This window comes from Podarcis liolepis, assembly GCF_965112155.1.
Source record: "Podarcis liolepis genome assembly, chromosome: 6".
Classification (NCBI taxonomy): Eukaryota; Metazoa; Chordata; class Lepidosauria; order Squamata; family Lacertidae; genus Podarcis; species Podarcis liolepis.
The window spans coordinates 62,187,473-62,211,133 of record NC_139559.1 but is presented as its reverse complement, the minus strand read 5'-3'; the positions used below and the strand labels follow the sequence as shown (position 1 = coordinate 62,211,133).

The following is a 23,661-nucleotide window of genomic DNA, read 5'->3' as shown; positions in this document are numbered from 1 at the left end:
GTGAGTGGGGCTGAGAGACTTCAAAGAAGTGTGACTGGCCCAAGGTCACCCAGCAGCTGCATGTGGAGGAGCGGAGACACGAACCCGGTTTCCCAGATTACGTGACTACCGCTCTTAACCACTACACCACACTGGCTCTCAAAGCTTCTTTCTATAAGGCTTCATGGCCTTGAACAGGGTTGGAGAACCTCGGGGCCTATTTGGCCCTCAGGACTTTCGCAATGCCACCCACCGTCCCAATTCTGCACATGCCTCAAGCGATTTTGCCCGGCTCAAATGTATCCTTGAACTGTGATAATGCCTCTTGCTTGTTTGGATGTAGGGGAGTGTACATGGGATGGTGGTGTAGACATGTCTGCGTGACTGGCACGTAGCCAACAGTACAGAGGTAGGAATCACATCCACATTTGCCTCTGTCCCTGCCCACCACTGGATGGAGGATCCTCTGGAACAGCATGGGAGGTGATGCAGGGTGAGGGGGAATCCAACCCAGAGCTGCTACATATCTACCCAAACCTTTAGAATGCTGTAATTTGGAAAAGTTAGAAGCAGCAACTGATTTTGTAAGACCGGGCTCTTCCAAGGCTATATTAAATGCTGAAGGAAAATATACACATTTTTAGGAGTGTCAATTGCCAACCCCCTCACCAAGCCTCCCTAGATCTCATCCACCCACCCCTGCCACTAACCTTTGCTTGTCAAACCTGCCTAGCCTTCACAAAGCCCCCATGTTTTGTGCCAACCCCAACTCCTAGACTTTGCCATCCCTCCAGTCCCCCCATTAATCTATTTGTCCTTCTGGTTCCACCTCATGCCACCACTGCAGCCAAGTGGGACCACTGGCCACCAGGAGAATCACTGCAGGAAACAGACCTGAAGTGGTGGCTAGCCAGCCTACAGATCTGCTTTAGGCCAACTCTTCATTATAAATGGTGAGAGTAATGGCAGATTACCAGGCTAGCTAGCTAGCCACCACTACCAATCACCTTCCTGTGCTATTCCTCCCACTAGGCTGGCTCTTCATCCTAACTGGTGGCAGAAACAGTGGATCCCCCAGATGGCTGGGGCAAGGCAGCTTGCTCTAGCTGTCCCTCCACTGCTTCTTATCATGCTGCAGTTTACAGTGCCACACACCTGTGGCCAAGCTTACTACAATGTGAGAACAATCTTACATTTTTATTATATGTATACAGAAAAAAGCTATCACTTATTTGAGAAACGCTTAATCTGCTGAAAATAAGAAAATCTTAAATTGCATCTTCACTTGATTGTAGAACCAAATTTGCTATTAAATGTAATTAGAACCTTTTTGTGTTGCATTAAAGACAAGTTTAGATAAACAGTTATTATAAGGTTTCTCTTGTCAGAACTGATAAATGCTCAACATTATATAAATTGAGCTTGTTATGATTACTAGGCAAAAACTGCTGCCCACATGTGCTGTCCACATTTTACTGCAGTTACAGTAAGTTTTTTACTTGCATTTATATTTTACTTTCCACAGATAAAGTCAGTGCAGTCCTTACTTCTTTTAATTTGTTATAAAATCAAAAGGGACGCAATAATTCAGAATACACGCCACAAATAAGACTTTGAAGTAAAATTTTATTGAGTTTTTAAAAAATACATTCACAAATGTATTCTAATACTGTGCAATTCCAGTACTTCAAATGACATAAATTACAAAGGTTACAAAAGGTCATATATGCTGTATATGAAACATCGTCAACAAGAGAATGCAAAGCAATGTTTATTAAATACATGCAGCATGGCTTTGATGCACATGCCTCCTGCAGAACACAATAATCTTGGAGAAAGGCACTTTGGAGTAAGATTACTATGAGTATTTAGGGTACCACAATACTTTTTTTTTTTAACTATATAATGAAAATTGCTAACATAAATGGTCACAGATACTGGCAGGATGACAAGCTTGGAGCCAAGCAGTATCAGGCTCACAGGAACCTTTATAACCCTTGCAATAACTCTTATTTCACACCACCACAAATAGTAATTTGAGTTTGCACATTAAATGGGGGGTGGGAACTTTTGCATCTCACCAATAAAATAACTTGTGTTCCCACTTTAAAGAGTAAAGCACCTTTTAGAACAGAGATGGCAAAACCTATCTCCTTTTGAAGGTCACACCTGGTCAAGGTGGGTGCAACCAAAGTCAGTTTTGGAGGGGCAGATCCCAAAGCTAGGCAAGGCTCGCCCTTTTTGATACCCATATTAAATCAGGTTGAAGGCCACGTGAAATAAGGCCAGAGGCTGCGGGATACCCATCCCTGCACCAGAAAGTGAACATTATCATTTGCCTTTATCATGCCACCTTTAAAAAGGTGTATTCTGTATTATTTGAAAGTGATGGTGAAAGACAGACTTTTGGAACACCAGGAAAAGAAGATCAAAGCTAAATTTTTTTGCTGCAGCATAATTTATAAGGCAACTTCACAACCTAACCCTATGCATGTTGACTCAGGAATAAATCCCACTGTCTTCAGTAGAGTAAACTGGTGTCTGGGTTACTCCCAAGCAAACGTGTAGAGGAGTACATTAATGTTTCATACCTCTACTCTTACCAGAGCTAAAACTACTTTTAAAATTAATTATCTCAAAACTTCCAGCAACACAGAATAGAACTGTCAATGAATGAAATGCATCTGCAGGATTGTATCCCATTTTCTCACTCATGCAAAAGCTCTTCTTTAAGAGTGTATTTCAAAGCATTACAAACCCTGAGTAATTTAAGAATCGAATAGTCTGAGTATTTTACAAACATTAACATTAAAATGTCTTTGTGCTATTGTCACGAAGAAATGCTTACTACAGTTATTTCAGCACTTTGGCAAAATGAAACTTTTTTTTGCATTTGATATACTTTCAATACCTTTTTTCTGTACTTCAGGATTTTTTTGTTTTTAAAAAGCAAAAGTTGTATCAAATTTAAGTATTGAAACGAAACTCCACATCACTGCAAATCCACCTAACCTGCAAGACAGTCCCAATTTGCAAAATGTAGGTTGCAGTCCAAAAAATTCTCACAAATTGCAGCAAGTTGCATGTATCCAACTAAAAAGAGAGACTAGTACTTAAAAGGCAGTACATTTACCCTGTGTTAGGCTGGCACCAGATACAAAAAGCGGACCCATATCCAATAGTGCATGGTTTTTCCCATTAGTTTTGGACTACAACTCCCATCATCGCTAGCTAGCAGGACCAGTGGTCAGGGATGATGGGAACTGTAGTCCAAAAACAGCTGGAGATCCAAGTTTGGGAAGCCTTGCAATAGTGTAAAGTTATTAATGCATGCAAATAATATATGTCATCATATGTGTATGCGTGTATACACATACATACATACAATGCACTCTAAGATCCGTGTCATAGTAAAGCTCCCTGTAAGCCCTAAAGTGCAGATCCATATGAAAATCCATGGTGAAGTCTACCACTGTTCCCAGGAAAAATCATCTCCTCTTCCAAATAGAACAAAAAAGCCTAAAATGGTAATGAAAATTACTGCATTTCCAGCCAGAACAAGGCAACAAGCTCCCCACTTGATCTGAAATACAAAGTGAACAGGAAGAAAGATTTACTCTCTATTCATTGATAGAAAATGCACGCTACTTTGAGCATTAGACACATACAAAGAAATACAACATCAGGATGCTAAAAGCGCTTACGATCAAACAGTAAATTTTGAGCACCAAGCAAACTAATGTAAGCTGAAATTGTTACATACCTAAGTAGTCATTACAGGAACTAATTAAACATTTCGCTAAAATGCAGTGATATATATAAACAATTATTTGTCCTTTATGAGTACAGTAAAACTGGTCGAGAGAGCAGTTCGTGAAAAGTTTACAAGATCTTCAGTGGTAATTTTTCAAGCTCATCCACAAAGGAAGGGGGAAATCATTTAGAGTAATTTAGCGGCAGCCAGCCATAGTCTTCTCAAAAGAGCAAATTAAAAGTCTGCCCCCATTACTAGAACTATGAAGGCCTGGACACCCCACTGTCCACACATTACTTCTCTTTGCCACCTTGGCCAAACTTATATTTGGGTGAAACTGATAAAATAAAGACAAATATGATATCATTTATCTTTGAATGGTGAGTAAAATGGTTTTGGAAAAACAATGTTTTAAAATAATATTAAAAAGAATTTACACTGTTGTAAATCTCTTACAGCTAAAATAAATTTAAACTGTTAAGTGATTGTTGACTAATAGGGCAAACCTCTATCTGTCTACTCAAAAATAAGTCCCATTAATTCAATAGTGCTTGCTCCCAGATAAATGGGCATAGGATTACAGGTCCACCAAGCATTATTCTCAGAACTTGGTGCTGGAAAACTACTTTCAAATGCACGTATATGCAACAACTCTGGTCAACCTGGGAACATTGAGTTCCTGCAACACGGAAGGCAGAAAGACATTTTAACAACACAGTCACTAATCTCTTGTGCTTCTCACTGAGCCTTCAATTCCTGATCTTGTGCATCAGGGGACGCAAACCAATATTGTTTAAAAACATGCACACTATTAAGCAAAAAGCAGACATGGAAGATTGAGAACAATGATCCAAGGAAGCAGCCCATTTTTAAAAGTTGATGATATAAACTTTATAGTAACACTGCTTGGCTCAATATACATATTAATGCTACTTCTTGATTATATTATAGGTTTTCTGAACTTTCTAAAAATATGGAAGTTTTTTAATAAAATAAAATAAAATGGTATTATTACTGCTAGCAGTCTGTTTTATATAAAAGCACCTAAAAAAGCTAGAAGCTGTAAAATGATTGTAGTAAACAAAATGTAGGTTTTATTACATGGTTTTATTATTTGTTAAAGTTATAGACCCATAACACAAACTCGATACTTTCTACTACAGTATTTTATTTAAGTTTTCCCAACTAACAAAAACTAAGATATACCTAAATACCTTTGGAAGCAGTAACTTTCAAAACTCCATCTCTAGCACTGGCACTATTGAGAAATATTGTTTCAATACAATTGATGCTGCAAACCTATAAAGATCTACTGTACTTCGGAGCAAATAAGTCTCACAGAACTCTGTGCAGTTTACTTCAAAGCACTGTGCTGCGTAGCACTTATATTTTTACATTTCATAAATATGCCACATAGATCAGCAAATAAAATTCTATTGGCTTAGCCATTATTCACTTTAAGCTCTTCCAGTAAAGTAATTTTGGGTTTTTATGTATTGTACAGATTTTCTTTCACCAAAAACCTGTAAAAATGTTCCTCCCACCCATGGTTTCTGCATTTCCAGATGTTTTACAATCTTCAGCCTTTAGCAAAACATTGTTTGGTAAGAAAAGGAATTAGAGCTCTCTCTAGTGGTTGGACTGTATTATTTATTCTTATTTAACATTCTTAACAAAGAGAAATGGACTAAGTAGTGGGAGATGTATACAGTCATACCTTGGGTTACGAACGATGTGGGTTGCACGTTTTTGGGTTGCGGACCGCGGCGGACCCGGAAGTACCAGAACGGGTTACTTCCGGGTTTTGGCGCTCACGCAGAAACTCAAAATGACATCATGCGCGTGTGCAGATGCAGTGCTGTGGGTTGCGAACGTGCCTCCTGCACGGATCATGTTTGTAACCCAAGGTATGACTATATACTACTACTAGAAAATAAATTAGATAAGATCTTGGAAAGGAGAATTCTAGACATAACAAGTTTATGGAACCTCAACTAAGGGCTCGGGAGTAAGGAAACCAGGGAGAATACTAGTAGATATGAGAAAGATATAAATATATCTTTATGTGCTTCTATTCTGGTAACAAAGCACCCTGGCTTAATCATTAAGGCAAAGTCAAGTGCACTAACCAAAAAAAATTATTTATCTTAACCTGTCCTATTAAGGTCCCAAAGTGAATGAGAGCAAACAGAGCAGTAAACAAGATAGAAATGTAAATTGGGTGAAACAGACTGTTCACCATTTGTGAATGGGAGGGATGTTTTAAGAACAGTGAGCTGGAGACTGGAGTTTCAAAGGATTTCTAACTGGACACTGGAAGCAAGACAGCCAGCATTCTGCTGCCCAGTATGGTTGTCATTAGCCTATCTTGTCACAGGCAACCAACAGGGGAAGGAGAACAGAGCACAATAATAACATGCAAGGGCAGCAGCTCTCGCCTACTGATGCTGCTGAACTCACTTACTCCTGCTGGTAGGGAAGCAGATAGAGAGGAATACCTGAATGAAAGCCAAAACAGCATCTGCAATAGCTAACACAAACACCCAAAAATAATTCAGGGGAGCCAAGCATTAAAGCAGGTAATAGTTTGCATTCTTAAAACATGGAAGGTGAGCAACTGCTGATATCAGTAATCACAACATGAAGCACCTCCTTCTGCCTTCCTGCTCTCTGTGGATTTGGAAAAGTTGCCGAGCAGATAACGGAAAGCAGTATGAAGTTCTGCTACGCATACTTGCAAGCACAGGTGGGCATATAAAGGAGCTCCCGTCATCAAAGCCAGACAATGCAATCCAGTGTGTGTTAACTATGCCTAAACCCCCGTAAGTTCTGCTAGGTGTTCACACTCCTCTAGACTGCAGTTAGAAAACATTTACTGCAGAGATTTCAGAATTCCACCCGCACAACCAGTGGTTTATTCACGTGAAAACCTTATTGCGAAATATAGTTTTCAAAAGGAAACGAACCAGAATGCATGTAAACAATACAAGAAGACCACAGTGGCCACAGTGATCCATGCGATGGTCACCTCCAGGCTTGACTACTGTAATTCGCTCTATACGGGGCTGCCCTTGAAGCTGTCCCAGAAACTCCAGCGGGTGCAGAATGCTGCAGCGAGGCTCCTCACAGGGTCTCTGCCATGGGAGCATATTCACCCAGTGCTTTTCAAGCTGCACTGGCTCCCAGTGAAGTACAGGGTCAGATTTAAGGTGCTGATTTGACCTTTAAAGCCCTTCACGGCCTAGGACCCTCGTACCTATGGGACCGCCTCTCCCGGTATGCCCCACGGAGAGCCTCAAGGTCCATAAATAGCAACACCCTAGTGGTCCCGGGCCCTAAGGAAGTTAGATTAGCTTCAACCAGAGCCAGGGCCTTTTCAACTCTGGCTCCGGCCTGGTGGAAGGCTCTGCCTCATAAGACCAGGGCCCTGCAGGATCTGATTTCTTTCCGCAGGGCCTGTAAGACAGAGTTGTTCCGCCTGGCCTTTGACTTGGATCCAATTTGATTCCCTCCCTCCCTCTCTTTCTTTTTTCTTTTCCTTCTCCTCCTGCGATGAGGCATTTTAATGAGGCATTTTAATATTTTAATATTTCAATATTTTAATGTTGTATTTTAATTTTGTTTTAAGTTGTAATCATTCAACTTGTTTTTATTATTGCTTGTTAGCCGCCCTGAACCCGGCCTTGGCTGGGGAGGGCGGGGTATAAATAAAAAATTATTATTATTATTATTATTAAAAAGTTATCATTTTGCTTCAGTCTGAGGGCAAAATGGGGGTTCAGCCAAGTGCACTTAAGAAGCCCTCTTCAGGCCTTAACACTAAACACATGAAGGTCAGGAGTGAAGGAGCTGACATCTGTATGTACATGTACATGTACACACGCACCCACACCCACAGCACAGCTCACTACAAACTTTTTGCCCTCTCGTGTTCATGCTGGATTCCAGAGACAATGTGAATAAGGAAGTTATTAGCATCTGTGTCTGCCTCACACCTGGCACTATTTTTTTTACAACACTGGCTGAGTCAGCTACAATCACAGTCATTCATAGTACCTGTGGGCTCCATCCCCAGTGCATGTCAGGGTCTGAGCCCAGAGATATGGGGACTAAAGAAATTAATGGCAATAACAGCCACTTCCTCACTCAGAACTGTAACTGCAAGGGCAGGGCAAATCCAAGGTTGTTCAGCTTGGGCTACAAGTTCAAAGGGGGGCTTATATTTAGTCACTTGTTAATTTTTGGGCATTTGACAACTCGCTTTTATGCACACTGGACCTAAATGTGACACTATCACACAGCACACAGCTGAAAATTTAAACAAGAGGTGATCTGGTAAAAGGCATATGTTAGAAGAATCATTTGCTAAATAACTTATTTAACGTTGCACTCTTTTTAGTGCTTTTTTGTTTTCATGTATTGACATTTTGTTATTATGGCTGGGCACCTCCAGAACCAGAAGCATCCAGGCCTCTGTGGATTCCTGAGAGGGTCTGGAAAAGTGTTGGGATAACTTTCTTTATCCTCAGTTACTCTGGGTCCTACCCCTCACCTGAGAAGTTAGCAGTGGCCGCCTCACCCAGTATTTGTATTTACAATGCTGAGCAATTATTATTTTTAATGTAAACTTTTCTTTAAAAAAAAGGGGCAGCAGCATCACTCACAGTGACATCTGTGAAGTTATGCTTGGTGCTCTGTCTGGTTTACTGTGAGCAGCAACTTAACCAGACGACATTATTAAGATGACTCATTTTGTGAAGTGTTTATCTGCAAGGCAATGTGCCATACACCAGAAAAACTGGGCGTGAGATTTACCTAATGACTCTCATCAGTAGAAGCCCTGTGCAAGGACTTCCGCTTGAGCACCAAGCTCCCCCCCCCCAAAAAAAAATTTTTTTTTGACTGAATGAGAGGAAACAGCATACAGGGGAAGGATTTTTTTGGGGGGGGGTCATTCCATCTGGCAAGCTGAAATGCTTGTGCTAATGGAGCAATCAGAAGAGTGGGATGTTGTATTTTGCCCAGGACTGTGAGGGGTCAAAAGGTGACATATAAACTTTTCTTGTGATAAGACCTTACCACTTCAACGCGTGCAAGGATAATAGGAAACGCAAAGGCAGAAACCACAATTCCAGTCGTGAAGAAACATGCCAACTCCCTGCAGGCGCTGCTTGCGGCATCAGTATCATCGCTTACTCTTTTTGTGATGAAGTGGGGAATAGGACTTATGAAGTAAAATATCAAAACAAATAAAGGCCAGTAGACGCTGCAGAATGACAAACACAAAGGATGAGAGAAGTTAATGCCGTATAAAATGAATTTTATGCACAACCTATTATCATCCTCTGAAATCGTAACAGCTGAGCACAGAAATATACACATAACTATATACAGTGGAACCTTGGGTTACGTACTGTCCCCTTTGCAAATACTTCAGGATACGCATGCAGCAAACCCAGAAATAACGGAAAGGTTTCTGCCGCCCGCGCCTATGCAGAAGCAGGTTACCGTCACACACACCTGCGCAGAACAGGCACCTCTGGATGCAAATGTTTTGGGGTAAGAACGGACCTCCGGAACGAATTAAATTCATATCCAGAGGTACCACTGTACATAGGAAAAAGTCACTGAAGTATAAATATAGGGCCATATACATTTGTTCTTCCGCTCACTTCAGGATACTCAGGTTTCCAGCCCAACTGCATTTTCTTCCTCCTCCCTTCTTTGCCCCATGTTTTCTGCAGTTTCATCTCTTTAAAAAAGGGGTAAAGGACCCCTGGACAGTTGAGTCCAGTCAAAGGTGAATATGGGATTGCAGCGCTCATCTCGCTTTCAGGCCGAGGAAGCCAGCGTTTGCCCACAGACAGCTTTCCAGGTCATGTGGCCAGCATGACTACTTCTGGTGCAACAGGACATCGTGACGGAAAACAGAGCACATGGGAACGCCGTTTACCTTCCCACCGCAGTGGTACCCATTTATCTACTTGCACTGGCAGGCTTTTGAACTGCAAGGTTGGCAGGAGCTGGGACAGAGCTTAGGGAGCTCACCCGGTCGAAACGCTGACCTTCTGATCGGCAAGCCCAAGAGGCTCAGTGGTTTAGACCACAGCGCCACCCGCACCCCTTATCATCTCCTTCCCCCTATCAGCTCAGATTCTAATCTGTGAACCTTTTAGCATTCTACTGCATCTTCTCTATCTGACATGCCAATTTCTATTCCTCAACACCCACTGCTTCAGCAAAGGTTTACCAAACTACCCTAAGCTTCATTTTTCTTCTCGGCTGTCAGACTGCTCTCCCACACGTTAACCCCGTTACAATCTCTGATGCCGTTCATTTCCCTCAATCATCTGAAAGATGTAAGAATGAAAAAAGGATTCAAGCTGCGTTCATAAACCGCTTGCTTAAGGATTTCATTCTAAATAAGCAAGCTTAAAACCATCACACAACATAGAACAGTGATATATCTCGTATTAATTCAGTCTTACCCGTAACTTTCCAGTGCACACCCCAACACAAGAAACGTCAGACCCATAGCTCCAGTGAACGATAAGCCAACAAGGGCTACACAAGTGGAAATAAAAAGAATGACATCACTAACATGCTTAACATACATTTGTACAATCACAGTCTGTGCAGTTTAATTCACAAAGTGATCCAACATTGCAGTTAAAGATGTAGCTTCCTGATACAGCCGATGTTCGATCTCAAGAGGTGGTCAGAATTCAGGCTTGTTGGATCTACTTTGTTTTTTACTGGAACTCCAATCAGAGCCATTTAAAAACAAAACAGTTAGCATTAAATACCAAAGTGGCTCCTGAACCTAGGAATTTCTTTCCAGTACCAGAACATAACTGAGCTCACAGTCATTTCATGTAAAAAAAATCCACTCCTGGCTAGCTTTCTTCATTTCAGCAGCCTACATAGGGGTGGAGTGGAAATCACCTTGTTGCTGCCATTAGTAATCTAATGCATATCACCCAGAGATCTACCAGTATACAGTATTCTGATCTACCTTAAGAATATGAGGAGCCTGATGGATCAGACCAATGCCCCAACATCCTCTTCAGTGGCCAATTAGATGCCTATGGGAAGCCCAGAACCAGGACCTGGGTGCAATAGCTCTCCCCCCGCCACTTGTGATGCTATACAAGTGGCCTTCAGAGGCCTGCTGCCTCCAACAGTAGAGGTAGTACATTTATCATGGCTAGTATCCACTGACAGCCTGATCCTCCATGAATTTGTAATCTCTTCTTTAAAAGTTATCCCAAATTGGTGGCTGTCACTACTTCTTGCATTTAGACAAGCCTAAATAAAGAGAAAGCCGAGGTAATGTCAATGTTTTAGTATTTTAACTTTTGTGTGTTTTAAAGTAGGGTTTGTTGAATTTTCCTTGATTTTACTGTTTTGTTTTTTGCAAACCACTTTGAGGATTGTTTGTTTTTACTATCAAGTGGTGTATAGATCTTATGAAGTAAATAACGTTTGTTTCACTTTTGACAGCCATACTTCCAGGATGGGACCCTCTTGCTGGATTTTTTTTTTAAGGGTTTCACTGATCACTTAAATTATACTTCTGTAATTGGGATGGAAAGAGATTTTAAACGAAGTGAAGTACCACACTCTGCAAGAGCTGTATACTCATTACCTCGGTGACCACAATAAACAGAGTTAGAAGTCCAAAAGTTTGTAAGAACCAGTTCTTTTATTCTGGGGGGACGCACACCCATAAACATTTTATGAATCTAAGTTTGGCCTCCTTGAGGGGCAGTATTTCAATGAGTAGGAAAATGAGAGTACCCATAAACTTTTTTTTTTTTTTTTTAAGAAAAGCACTGGTAAGAGCTATAGTGGGTTTCTTTTTTTGCTTTCGAATCGAAACCGATCGCATGTAAAACAATGGTTTGGGGAGGGTCACAGCAGCTGGGAAAACCCCTGAACTTTTAAATAGGCTTCAAGGGAAAGGAATTTTCAGCAAAATGTGACCGGCCAGAGCCTTTCTCGGCAGTTGCTCCAGAGAAAAGAGCCCTGCCCTCGCCGGCGCCTCCGGATTCCCCACCCCGCGTGCTTCACATCCACACCCTGGAAAAGGGCGTAGGAAGGAGGAGGAAGAGACCCAGCGCCGGCGCAGTGCAAAAAGTTACGCTGCCCCAGAGAGGAGTCTGTTGTTGCCGACAACCGAGAGGGGGCTGCACAGCGAAACGCTCCTTTAGCCGTATTTGCAGAGGAACTTTCCCCGGGCAGGGGCGGGAACGAGGTAGCCATAGCGACGGCGGAGCGAGAGCGCCGCGCCGACGGGGAAAGCGGAGGGAGAGAGAAAGAGAGACAGAGGCCACCCGCCGCGCGAGGAGAGAAGCGGCCCGATACCTTTAATCCCCGCCATATCTCCTTTTCTTTTGCGGGGCGCCTTTTTTGCGCTCGCTCTCTCTCGCTGGACGACGAAGCAGAGGAGGCGGAGAATAATGTGTCGACTTCTTCCGCCTTCTGCTCACGTGGCTCCTGCTCTAACCCTTCCCCTTCTCACAGGGGGAAGGGAACAACAACAGAAAAGCAGCACTTTCTTTTTTTAAAAAAGAAACTAAGACTCTTTTCACGCCTATGAACTGCCTCAGGGCGGCGCCAAGGCAGTTGAAGGGAGGGGAATTTCCCTCAGAAATGGCCCTTAAAATGCTGCTCCTGGTCCTGCTGCTGCTGCTTGTGCCAGATGTTCAAACATATTTTTGTGGATCCATCCACCCACATTTCCCTTTGCCCTCCCAGAGCATATTCGGATTGCAAAGGCTTGGGCGGCCTCTTATCTCACTTTCAGGGTCAAGCATAGGCCCCACAGAGCAAAAACCTTGGGTTTGAGGTCGGGCATGTGCTTGTCTGATATTATCTCCATCTTAAAAACAAAAACAACAAAAAACTTTAAATTGCTGTTTAGTCTGGGCTGCCATTCCAGACACACTTCCCTGGGAGTAAGTCCCATGAGGTTAGCGGGCCTACTTCAGAGCAGACAGACTTAGTAGGATGGCCCTGTTAAGTAAAGAAAAGACCTCAGCAAGCAAGCGTCGTCATGCCAGCCATGCACAATTCATCACCTCAGTTTCAAAAGAAGTCAGTGGGAGTTTGTGGGCGTGCTGGTTTTTTCGCCCAAACAAATCGCATTTGTATGGATCCATTGATGTAGATCCATTTCCAGCGAGGGTAAGTCTTTTGACTGCACACACCCATGGATACAGTCGTACCTCAGGTTACATATGCTTCATGTTACAGACTCCGCTAACCCAGAAATAGTACCTCGGGTTAAGAACTTCAGGATGAGAACAGAAATCATGCTCCGGCGGCGCGGCAGCAGCAGGAGGCCCCATTAGCTAAAGTGATGCTTCAGGTTAAGAACAGTTTCAGGTTAAGAACAGACCTCTGGAACGAATTAAGTACTTAACCTGAGGTACCACTGTATTTAGAAATATGGGTGACATCTGTACAGCCAGGGGTTTCCATTACTTAAATCAAGCATTAAGCATTGTCTAATTAGTGCTCCTTAGGGTCCTCATGCATATTTATATACCCACACACCTTTCAAATTCATGCTTTCTACTGTTTCCTACTGCAATTTTCTCCACAGCAGAAAGTGATTTCACCACAATGCCTATGTTTTGTATAAAGCAGATGCGCCAACCTGAATGAAATTTTGTGGGGGCCCAGGTAAGCCCTGCACCACATAATCACATGACGCAGTGCACACACACCCCATTTGAATAGGAATGCCCATCAACTTTGTGGGGGCCTGGCCCCCTCAAATATTTTATTGTGGGGGCCCCCAGGAGTTGGCTTCTATGGTATAAAGCTGGGAAACATGGCAGCTAGAAGCATTTTTGCATTCAGTAAAACATATTCTATAATGTTAGACACAAGTTCAGAAAGAGGAGCAATAGTTTTAAGTTTATATAAGAATGAAGTCATTTGCTCCTCTTAGCATATAAGAAGGACTTACAGCTGCATTGCTATCTATTCTTTCTTACCCAGGAGTAAGCTCCACTGAACTCAATGGGACTTACTCCTATGAAGACATATAGGATTGTACTGTAAGGTAACACAAGAGAGTACATTCAGGAACAGGTTATTCAGTCCCATGGAGTAGTGGGTTTACTTTCGCCTTCTGCTAGTGCCTCAGTATCAATATACTCAATAACATCCCCTTTGAAGGCGCTTTATCTTCCTCTCTCTGCATAGGATAAAATACAAATAAAAAGGACTGAAAGTTCTTTCACCTTTTTAATATATATACAAATGCTTTCAACCAGTCACAGTTCATTGAGTATACTGCATATTTACAAAAAAAGAGATTATAATAGTGGTTTTAGTCAGAACAGTAAACCTGAACATTGACGAGCAGATAGGACAAAAAGGAAAAGGAAAAACCCTTTTGGGTTCAGTAGTTTTGACACATAGGTCTCACTTTCATGCACCATTGAAAGCACTGCACTGCAGTTAGAGAAGGTGTTTAAGTTGGGTAAGTTTTTTTCCTTTTTACTGAACTAGATGAAGCTTAAATGATATATTTATTTTGTTAAAATTTGAATTTATCTTCGGCTTTTAAAAAAAGATCTATTAGTCTGATGCACAAAGCTAATGTTATTTTTGTAATTTCAAAAACTGATGCTACATTAACTGAATCCATTTATATTTCATAAGCATAATTCACACAATATCTACAGAAGTGAATGAAAGATTAAAACAAGTCACAGGAACATGATTCACATTTCAAAATGTTTTTAATAGACAAGCACATACTTGATCAAAACATTTCATAATATGTTAATAAATAACATCCAGTTTGTTATAGTTGTTCAAACGTCTTAATATCTTGTACATATAAAAAGGAGAGCTTGGTGTTTTGTTTCACATTGGCAGTAATGGCAATAAATAATGGATCAATACAACAAAAAGATGGCATTTAATATAAAAATAAACGTAGGCTGGTGGACATGCTGTATCTGCAGAAAAGGGTTTTCCACTATAAAGAAAATAGAACAACAGAAAACAGATTGTCTTAAAACACCAATTTGACCAAGATTTTCACGTCATCTAGAGAGTTTTCCCTGCATGTGGAAACCTTTTTGTCCACCTGTTGAACATCAAAAAGGCAGATGTAGGTTACCATTTCCCCCCATACAGTGACTTTTGTAGCTACTATGCAACAGCTCCATGAAGAAATCGGCTGCATAATGGGATCCAATGTTCAATGGAGTCAGGTGGCACGATGCCTTCAACAGCCTGTAGATAGTTGGTTTTCAAGAAAGATATCAAATCAGCATCTATAAACACATCGGACCTCTATAAACAACCAAGTTTCACATGGCTTTTGCTGCACGTTGACTTAACTATCAACTGCTTAAAGGAGAGGAGACCAGATAATATTCATCTACCCCATGCAAGGCAGAGACCAGATTTCATTCAGGAAATGTCAATAAATAAAACTCCCATTATAAGTTTCTCTGCAAAAGGAGAAACAGTTCAAAGTGCTATGTAAAATTAGTTTCATTAGATGAGAGAACATACTTTTGTTTTATCATCAGATACCATAATGTGAATATATGAACATTATTGCTTACTGGGCCAATATAACTTTAGTAAGTAAGTAAATTTTCGTATTTTTTGCTCACCTCAGATCTTACAAAACTACATGAACATAGTAAGTTACCTATAGAAGTTCAGAAGTTGAGTCTACATGGTAACACTAGCTTGTGTTCACAAATGTTCTGGAAAAACTGGATATTTGATTCAATTTAGATATAAATTTTGAATCAATTAAGCACATAACTTCACAATGCTGAAGAAGGCAGCAAAGTTTGTTTCAGAGGCAGGTTTCAAAGTGTTTTTTAACTGGGAATTTTTTGCAAGGTATTCTTGCACCCTTACTTTAATAATAATGAACAGCAAACAACTTTAGTGGTCTGTTGATTTGGGATAATGCTTCAACAGGCTTTTGCATGTTAATAAATAAATAATAATTTAAAGACACTTCCCAAATTCTTTGTTGGTGTAAAATGTCTAGCTGTCTGCTTGTCTGAAACACGAAATACAGTACTATGTTTAAGGCAGCAGTAAGTTGCCGAAGACATATCCAGTTGCCTAGCTGTCATATTAAAAAAAAAGAAACACTACAAGAAGTAATTGAAGGGTCAAATTATTATGAGAGTTTAGTGTACAGCAAATAACCACATATGAACATCCTTATGCTTTGTTTTGACAAAGCTTGTCCTGGATACAAACTTTCAAGACTAAGCCACATTCCTAGTGACACAGCATCTATTTGGTTTGTAGTGAGAGAGACCATTCATTTCACCTCACTTGTTCCAAGACAAGCAATCCCAGTTTTCTAGAATGCATCCTTACCTACCCTGTTTATACCTGAAAGAACACTATAAGATTAACTTCTAGAACTCCTCTCTTTGCATCTGTAATTCATGGCATACCTAAGGAGCAGCCTCCATACCTTCCCGCTCTCCATACGAAAAGGTTTTAGTGTTAGGGCTAGTCTTATTTTTTCCCAAATTTCCAGCCAGATACTAATTCAGCTGTGAAAATCTTGTGGCAAGGAACTATATGAGCACTAGCACAGGTCTACAGCAATGTCTGAGGAAGTACGCTAATACAAGGGCTTTTGGCCTTGGTTTTCAAATTCTGACCAGGCATCATTGAGCTCCATAAAAATCATCTTTGCATATTGTTCATATGGCTGCCCCGTAGCCTACAAGAAAGCAAAACAAGATACATCACAAACATTAAAATAAGCTTAAAGATGACACTGTTCATACAGAAAGTCAATAGCAGAGTGTAGGTATAATTTACGCTCATGCTGAAAAGGGTGGCATGCAACCCTGAATTAACCCAGAATAGTTACGAGTTGACAAAAATCTTTTCTAGCCTATATCCCCACATCTACTTATCAGGTATTTGTAGATTAAAAGAAACAGTCAATGTAGTATAAAGTTTTCCTACCTAGCTGCCTAGAGGCAATTCTTACTCATAAAAGGCAAGCATATCTTTGATCTGTGCATACATGTTTTTTTGCAGCATTTACCCTGGGGTAATAGGGTATGTTTTAATGACACTATAAAAGTAGGTTGTGGTTGCTCCTGGTACATTTTCACTTGCCTTTAGTGAATTCACTTTATTGTAATCTGTAGTTCTTATTAAGATAGACTTACAACTTCCAATAGGCCAGCACAGTATTTACCTATTGATATAGTTTTGAGCTATAAAGTAATGCTGTTCACCATGACCTCACACCTTGCCCACACAATCTATCAACATTTCCCCTTGTTTAATTTTTTTCAGACCCATCAGACTTTAATTCTTAGCCTAAGCATATCAGTTTTATGAACCACAGTTTTTATTTTAAAACAATTTGTTTTGCTGCAAAACTCAAACCAGAAGCATAATTAGTAAACATGCAAGGTCTTATTATTTTCATCCACTTGACTGAGCCATATCACATTTTCAGACTATTTCTGAAATTATCCCAATAAACTTTCCCTAAGCTCCCACACAACTGGTAATAATTGCTACACCAAAGATTTTCAGTGGACTGCAGTGACTCTTCGCTCCATATTGTTTTAAAGTGATAATGGTGAAAGTAATTGCAGGGATGGATCAAGTAGGAATCATTAAACTAGTACATGAGGTAACAGATTAACATAAAATATTATTACTTACTTTATCAGGATGCACAACAAGCACTGCTCTCCGGTAAACCTTCTTTACTTGCTCTGGAGTAACAAGATCTGCCATGCCCACAGGTTTCCATTTTGTCTCTCCTTCCCATAGTACTGTGTGCATTGTGGACAACAAGGCTCTTATGTTTCTCTCCTTTCCTTCAATCCATTCAAGGATCTGTGAAAATAGATAATGTAGTACTAAAACAATCTGCAAGAGAATATCTATACTAGCATGAATATTTATTTGATTTGAACAGTTTATTGTTTGCTTCTTCCCAGTTTGCTTTGGATCTCAGAAAGACAGGAGATAGATATCATCAAATGGAAATGTCAAATTGTTACCTCCAAGAACAGATACATAAAACTGCTTCTGAATATGGAGATTCAGCTAGTATTGTTCTGTAACTCTCCAAATTAGAATCGTGGGATACATGGATATAGCTAGTGACCAAGGAAATTAGTGTGAATCACATGCCCAAGGATTCAACAATATAAATAGAATAAACTTAGCAAAATAAATATTAGGTAACTTGCATACATAATTCATAATCCTCCAAATTAAAGACTTGTACCGTTATTGGGACAGACCCTATTTAGTCCTTCATAAAAGATTAATGTCAGTTTAATTATAATAATTATTCACAAGTTTTTCTGGTAATCATTCCAACTAGTGATTAGTTGGAACCCACAGACCATATGAAGAAAGTTGGAGCAGAAGGCATAGTGAATTTTGCACTTATCTTCCATCTAAACACCTTCATTTGCCATAGTGATCACAGCCCTTTTCACCCCTTAAACAGTAATTAGAAAAGAGCAAAATGGGTTTAGAGACCCCCATGACCAAAGCCATTGTTGGGAGAAGCTGGGCTAAGTGGGCTTAGCCCCCCACCCCCTTTGTTGAAGGGATTGAAGCTGGCTGATTATGAAAAATTGATGAGAGGGAATTAAGGTCTGAGGGAGCAGGCCGAAGGCCGCCCTTTTTCCTGATCCAGTCCTTGCTCCCCACACAGGCCAAGACCTAAAACCTGCATGCTGTCCTCTCCTGCCAGAGATATTTCCCAGGTAACACGAGGGAAGAATACATGCCAACTTTCACCCACACAGAGCTTAGGAGAACAGAGATGGGGAAACTGTTTTAATCCTTCTCCCACACTATTTTCCTGCACAAATAGGGAGTCTCTACCATCAAGACAGAGTCTTACCTACATTTAGACACAGTCCACCCGCACCTTTTCAGTTTTGGACAATCAGTTCCCTTGTGTGGATACTGAAGTTTTTAAGAAAAATATAGGCATGCAAAACCTAAATACTGACAAGTTCCTGTTACTGATCTTGGTATCATGCTTGCATCGTAAAACATCTCTGAAGCATTAAATATTCAACTATTATACAATCCAGTCAAAGCAAAATCTTGAACAATTTGGAAATCAAATCTGAAGCATTCAGCTTACTTTTAATTTTTCAGGGTCCATCTCCTTGGCCATTTCTTCTTTCCTCATTTCTGCTATTGTTCTTGGTCCCTTTCTGTCTTTGTGAGCATTAAAGCCTTGGCCAGATAAGAGGTCTTCAAAATCAGCAGACACTTTTGGTTTCGATTCTTAATGGGGGAAAAGTATAGAGTGTTAAAAGGAAGTATTACTTGATTTAAGAAGATATAAATGTCACATTATTCTAAATACTTTACAAAATCATTCCATACGATGCAGAGAAGTACATATGGGCATACCTGTATTTTTCCTCTGCAGCGCAAACAGAAGGAGTTTAAGCACTTTTATTCCCAACACCACCGTTGTCAGAAAGTTGGCACATTCACCCTTCTGCTGAGTACAGGTCACTCTAAAAACACAAGTCACTTAGCACATCACCCTTTCTAAATTATCCATGTACAAGCAGGATCTCCCAGTTGAATCTTACAAGTTTTGCTTGCGCGTTTTGAACTTGAACTCACTCAGCAATTCAAATTGAATAAAATAGTGTGATAAATAAGAACTAGATGCCTTCTAACTATTTGCTCACAACATCTGTTAAATCTGACACCCATTAAGTTGATGCAGAACATATTAGGGTGAAGCTGAACATTCTGGCAGATATGGGACTGCCACCAAATATGACAGCACCTCTGAGTTTCTTCCTTCCTATCTTCCCAGTAGCATCTCATGCTAATGGCAAGATGCAAGGTCATAATGCTGCAGGTTTCCCCATCCCTATTCCACACTGATGACAACGGTCAGGGCATGACATCATGTCTGCAATAATATCTAGTTCTTCACTTAGAACCAGAATGCCTAAATTAATTTCAAAACACATCGCCTGTATTATAGCTGACTGAATATTTTCAGCTTGGAAATACTCCACCTCTAGGCCTTCAAAACTACAAAACCGCATCAGAAGACTAAAAAGATCAAAAAATCAATTTACCAGAACTGCCTGGTCCTTTTCCACGGTCATTTTGGCCACCGGGCGCTGCAGAAAAACTCACATTATAATTAGGCCTGTTCTGTGGAGAGGAATGTGGCATGCTTTGTTGGGGTTTTGTCTGTGATTGTGGCCAAGAGTATCCAGTGCCTTGTTGCCAGCTGCCTCCTCCCATTGGCTGAGGAGATGGTTTCTGTGGTGACCCCATAGGAGGAAATACTCCACCCATTCCTGTCGGTGTGCTGGGTTTGCTAGCAAAGGAAGGACAGCCTGAAACATGAAGCAAAGCATTTTGTGTTAATAATACTGCCTGTGTAATAGGAAAGCAGAATTACCAGTTGATATCTGGTGATTTCCTTACTAAGATTCAAAGGACTGCAGGTGGACCTGAATCCACGCATTGAGGCTTGTACTCATCCCTTCTATAGCTGAAGGTTGGAGACGTGTTGCAGTGCAGCACAAGAAGCAAAAATAAAAATCTCTCAAGTCAATAAAGTCTCCAGGAAGCACTTTAGATATGCACACATAAATATTTGGATTTCACCTACGTCTATATATTCTATAATAACTGAAGTTTTGTATACTTGTTAACAAAATCATTTAATATACAGATTTTAAAATAAATACATATAAGCATTTAAAGAAGAATATTAGTATCATTGGGTTATAGATATATATTCCAATGAAGCATAGGGCAGGTGGAAATGACATAGCTTATATTGAAATGTGCTGCACCAGAAAACAGCAAATATGCATTTCTTGGAAGGTTTGGCATAGATTAAACTTGCAAGTTCCTCAAGAGTGTAAATACTGAATATCATTGCAGTCTACACAAATACAGATCACATATGATTACTCAACCTACTAATAATTGGAGGGGGCCAAAGAGAGAGAAAGAGATTACGTCTCCAAGCTATTAGCAATTTGAAGGCTAAACACAATATTCAACAAAATAAGGATAATGGTATTTCCACATGCAGGCAGCAATTTCTGGATCAGAATGAAAATCTAATCAACACCAATGTCCTTAACAATTTTTTTTTTTACAGCATTCAAAAGCTTCACCCATTTGTTTTGGTAAAGTACCATCAGAACTTTACCATTTCCACCATTTCCTCTGATCACATAAATATAGTAGAAACTATAGATTATTTAAAAATTGCCTTTTTGTTGCTTGTGGGGTTTTTTTTTGGCTGCTTGGTTTTTTTTACTTCAGATATTAATATCCTGCATATTCAACTTCTTTTTACTTAAAATCATGTACTGCAGTAGTGCAGTACTGCAGACTTTTCTTTTTTTAAAAAAAGAAGAAATAGCCACAAGTTGTTGCACTACGTGACATCAGACACATTTTCTGTTTTTGATCCTGCAGAGCAGCAGAACACCAGCAGAGGGAAGCAGGACACCTAATTTCAGAACCAATGTGAGATTTGGACACATGAAGTGGTAAACAACAGGGAGCGGAGGTAATGCAAGCTGTTATTGTTATGGTAGAAATTAGGGGGCCAAGGAGGGAAGACGGAAGGGAAGCCTATTTAGAAAAAGGAGGAAAGACAAAAGCATCCCTTGAAAAAGGTACTTGCAAACAAGGCAGTGACCTACATTTTACTCTCAGTTTTAGTACATTTTCATCCTTCCCACCCCCTCCCAGAATTTCCTACTTTGTTCCTCAACTGTATTTACTAAGCAAGGGCAACTTTTAACATACTGTTGTCAATGACAAGAAGTCAGTCCATTACTTTTAGGGTTGTGCTCCACATTTGAGTGATGCCCTATGCAATCCACACATTGCATTGTTCACAGGACAGATCCATCTGTCTTGGATCTATCCAATTAATCATGATATATGGTTAAAACGGGTGGGCTGGGGAGAGAGGAAAGACTACCTTCCCAGGATAATTTTTTCACATATTAAAGCTTGTATTAGATATTGGAGGTTAAACCTTGAATTGCAAACACAAATATTTGTGTACAATATTGTGTACAATAAGTCACGCATATTAAATACAACATTTTATTGAAAGTCTAATCAAGCTACCGATCTATATTAATTGACTCAAGAGATGGAGCAGATCCTGCCTTCTAAATCTGTCAGTCTTTGCAAACAGATTTTAAAGCTCTCTGCCACTGAATCTGCCTGCTTTTACCATCTTTCTCAGATCAGCTCCCCGCCTGCCTTTTCTCTCTCTTTCCGCTTCATAAAAAGCATAACAAGTTGAATATGCAGCAATAATATGTAAGGATCACAGGATCAACCTATGTAGTTCTACAGCATTTGCTTGCCTGCTATGGATGGGTTTGCAAGGGCTATTCATTCCAGAGAAGCAGGCAAGTGGTTAATTGCTCCATTGTGCAATTCACTGTGGTCCCCCTTTCATTGCCTAGTGTAAAATGCACATCTGATTGTCCATGTTTTTGGCTACCCATTCTACTCAATGTTCAGGTTTAATCTAACCTGCCAGATTTGCACCAAGAGTTCCCAAGTCAGCAAAAGGATCCAGTGTTTGTGGTTTGGCTTGATGTGTAGGTGTGCTGTGTAGTGACCCTGTAGGGCTGGTAGCAGCTGATTTGCTCCCCATACGTAGACCACCTAAGAAGAAAAAAGAGAATGCTTATAAAATATAATTTAATGACCTCAGATACAAAATTAATATAAGATTGCTGCTGCTTATCATTTGGTCATCTCAACACACGGACACCCCAGCAGACGTGTAATTTAGAGATAAATGATAAGTACAAAATTCACACAAGAAGATACATTGAACAGAGCATTGAAGGTGTTCCTGCTGCGACCCAAATAACTTTTGGCAAAACTCACCAGTGGTGGCAGTTTCTCAGGCTGCACCCTCATTAAATTTTGCCATCAAATGAACAAATACTAAAGAATTTTAACTTCGTTCATGTTCTATGAAGTGGCTTTTGACAATTGTGTAAATGTAGCTAGCAGTATGAATAATATGCCAGTTTTAATAGCATACAAGCCATTTGGGAAGTTTTTAACGTGTGATATTTTAGTGTATTTTTGGTTTCTATGGAAGCCGCCCAGAGTGGCTGGGGAGGCCCAGCAAGATGGGCGGGGTATAAATAATAATAATAATAATAATAATAATAATAATAATAATAATAATAATTATTATTATTATTATTATTATTATTATTATTATTGCCATGTTTAGGCATGCACAAAGAGAGTTGGGAATCTTTGTGTGTAAAAATGTTACATTTTGCTCAGACTTTTAAAACACATTTGAGTAGTTCTTACTTAAAGCTTAGACTAGTTTTTTCTGCGTTATATGTTTTGTTTCTGAGGGCCAAGTTATAGACGACATCAACTTTATCATTGCATTTAATGTGCACATATTTAATGCAAATAGCAGCTTCTGTGTAGGGTGATGATTATTGGGATCACAACAGGTAGGGAAAAGGGAGGTTAAACCAAAGAGGGATTTATTCCCAATGCAAACAGCAGCCACAGAAGGCATATGTTCATCAGGACTGCAAAAGGTAAGGAAAGGGTTAAATTCCTCTCCCCTGATGTTTTAAATTATAATTATTATAATTATTAAGCACCAACCATTGGCTATTTGCATTGTTTTTAATGCATGTTAAATACAAAGACACATTTAGCTTCATAGCTAGTTTGGACCAGAGGTACAATCTTCTTGGTAACTTTGGTGTGCATGTTTTACGTTCAAATAAGAACAAATGAATTTGATAAGTTTATTTAAGATAACCATTAGAGGTCTCTATTTGTGCAATTACTTCATCACATAGGTTCATTTTAATGTAAAGTGGACTATTTGG

At 40.0% G+C, this 23,661-nt stretch overlaps 2 protein-coding genes and 1 long non-coding RNA gene across 9 annotated transcripts in view; 1 reads left to right on the top strand and 2 right to left on the bottom strand.

Annotated features, from left to right (window-relative positions):
• Window positions 1-1,588: 1,588 nt before the first annotated feature.
• On the bottom strand, window positions 1,589-12,242 carry LEPROT (leptin receptor overlapping transcript). Of its 2 annotated transcripts, none has more exons than XM_083510396.1 (4): window positions 12,101-12,242; window positions 10,222-10,297; window positions 8,813-8,999; window positions 1,589-3,562 (listed from the first exon to the last, which is right to left on the bottom strand). In XM_083510396.1, exons 1-4 carry the CDS (start codon window positions 12,114-12,116, stop codon window positions 3,446-3,448), a joined length of 396 nt encoding a protein of 131 aa, XP_083366522.1. In that variant the 5' UTR covers window positions 12,117-12,242; the 3' UTR covers window positions 1,589-3,445. The 2 variants fall into 2 exon arrangements, with proteins under 2 accessions (XP_083366522.1, XP_083366521.1); XM_083510395.1 differs by lacking the exon at window positions 12,101-12,242 and adding an exon at window positions 10,930-11,776 and having other exon boundaries at window positions 10,222-10,869.
• Window positions 12,243-12,619: 377 nt separating this feature from the next.
• LOC310710040 overlaps window positions 12,620-23,661 on the top strand; it is a 131,080-nt gene continuing 120,038 nt past the window's right edge. The window contains exons 1-2 of the long non-coding RNA XR_014527747.1: window positions 12,620-12,922; window positions 21,230-21,323. This is a non-coding gene — a long non-coding RNA (uncharacterized lncRNA). The remainder of the gene's footprint in view (window positions 12,923-21,229; window positions 21,324-23,661) is intronic.
• Window positions 14,475-23,661, bottom strand: part of DNAJC6 (DnaJ heat shock protein family (Hsp40) member C6) — a 54,373-nt gene continuing 45,186 nt past the window's right edge. For all 6 annotated transcript variants that reach the window (XM_083510270.1, XM_083510271.1, XM_083510267.1 and 3 more), the window contains 5 exons: window positions 22,313-22,447; window positions 19,861-20,127; window positions 18,894-19,039; window positions 17,441-17,617; window positions 14,475-16,472 (listed from right to left, as the gene is read on the bottom strand). In XM_083510270.1, coding sequence (XP_083366396.1) covers window positions 16,371-16,472; window positions 17,441-17,617; window positions 18,894-19,039; window positions 19,861-20,127; window positions 22,313-22,447 — 827 coding nt within the window. In that variant the 3' untranslated portion in view covers window positions 14,475-16,370. The remainder of the gene's footprint in view (window positions 16,473-17,440; window positions 17,618-18,893; window positions 19,040-19,860; window positions 20,128-22,312; window positions 22,448-23,661) is intronic.

What these genes read in the sequence shown, in the direction of transcription:
- LEPROT (XM_083510395.1), bottom strand. Translation starts at nt 10,349, where the DNA reads ATGTATGTTAAGCATGTTAGTGATGTCATTCTTTTTATTTCCACTTGT. An exon ending in TGTGCACTGGAAAGTTACGG is followed by an intron (nt 9,000 to 10,221) that starts GTAAGACTGAAT and finishes GTCATTCTGCAG; the next exon opens with CGTCTACTGGCCTTTATTTG. An exon ending in TCCTTGCACGCGTTGAAGTG is followed by an intron (nt 3,563 to 8,812) that starts GTAAGGTCTTAT and finishes TTTGTATTTCAG; the next exon opens with ATCAAGTGGGGAGCTTGTTG.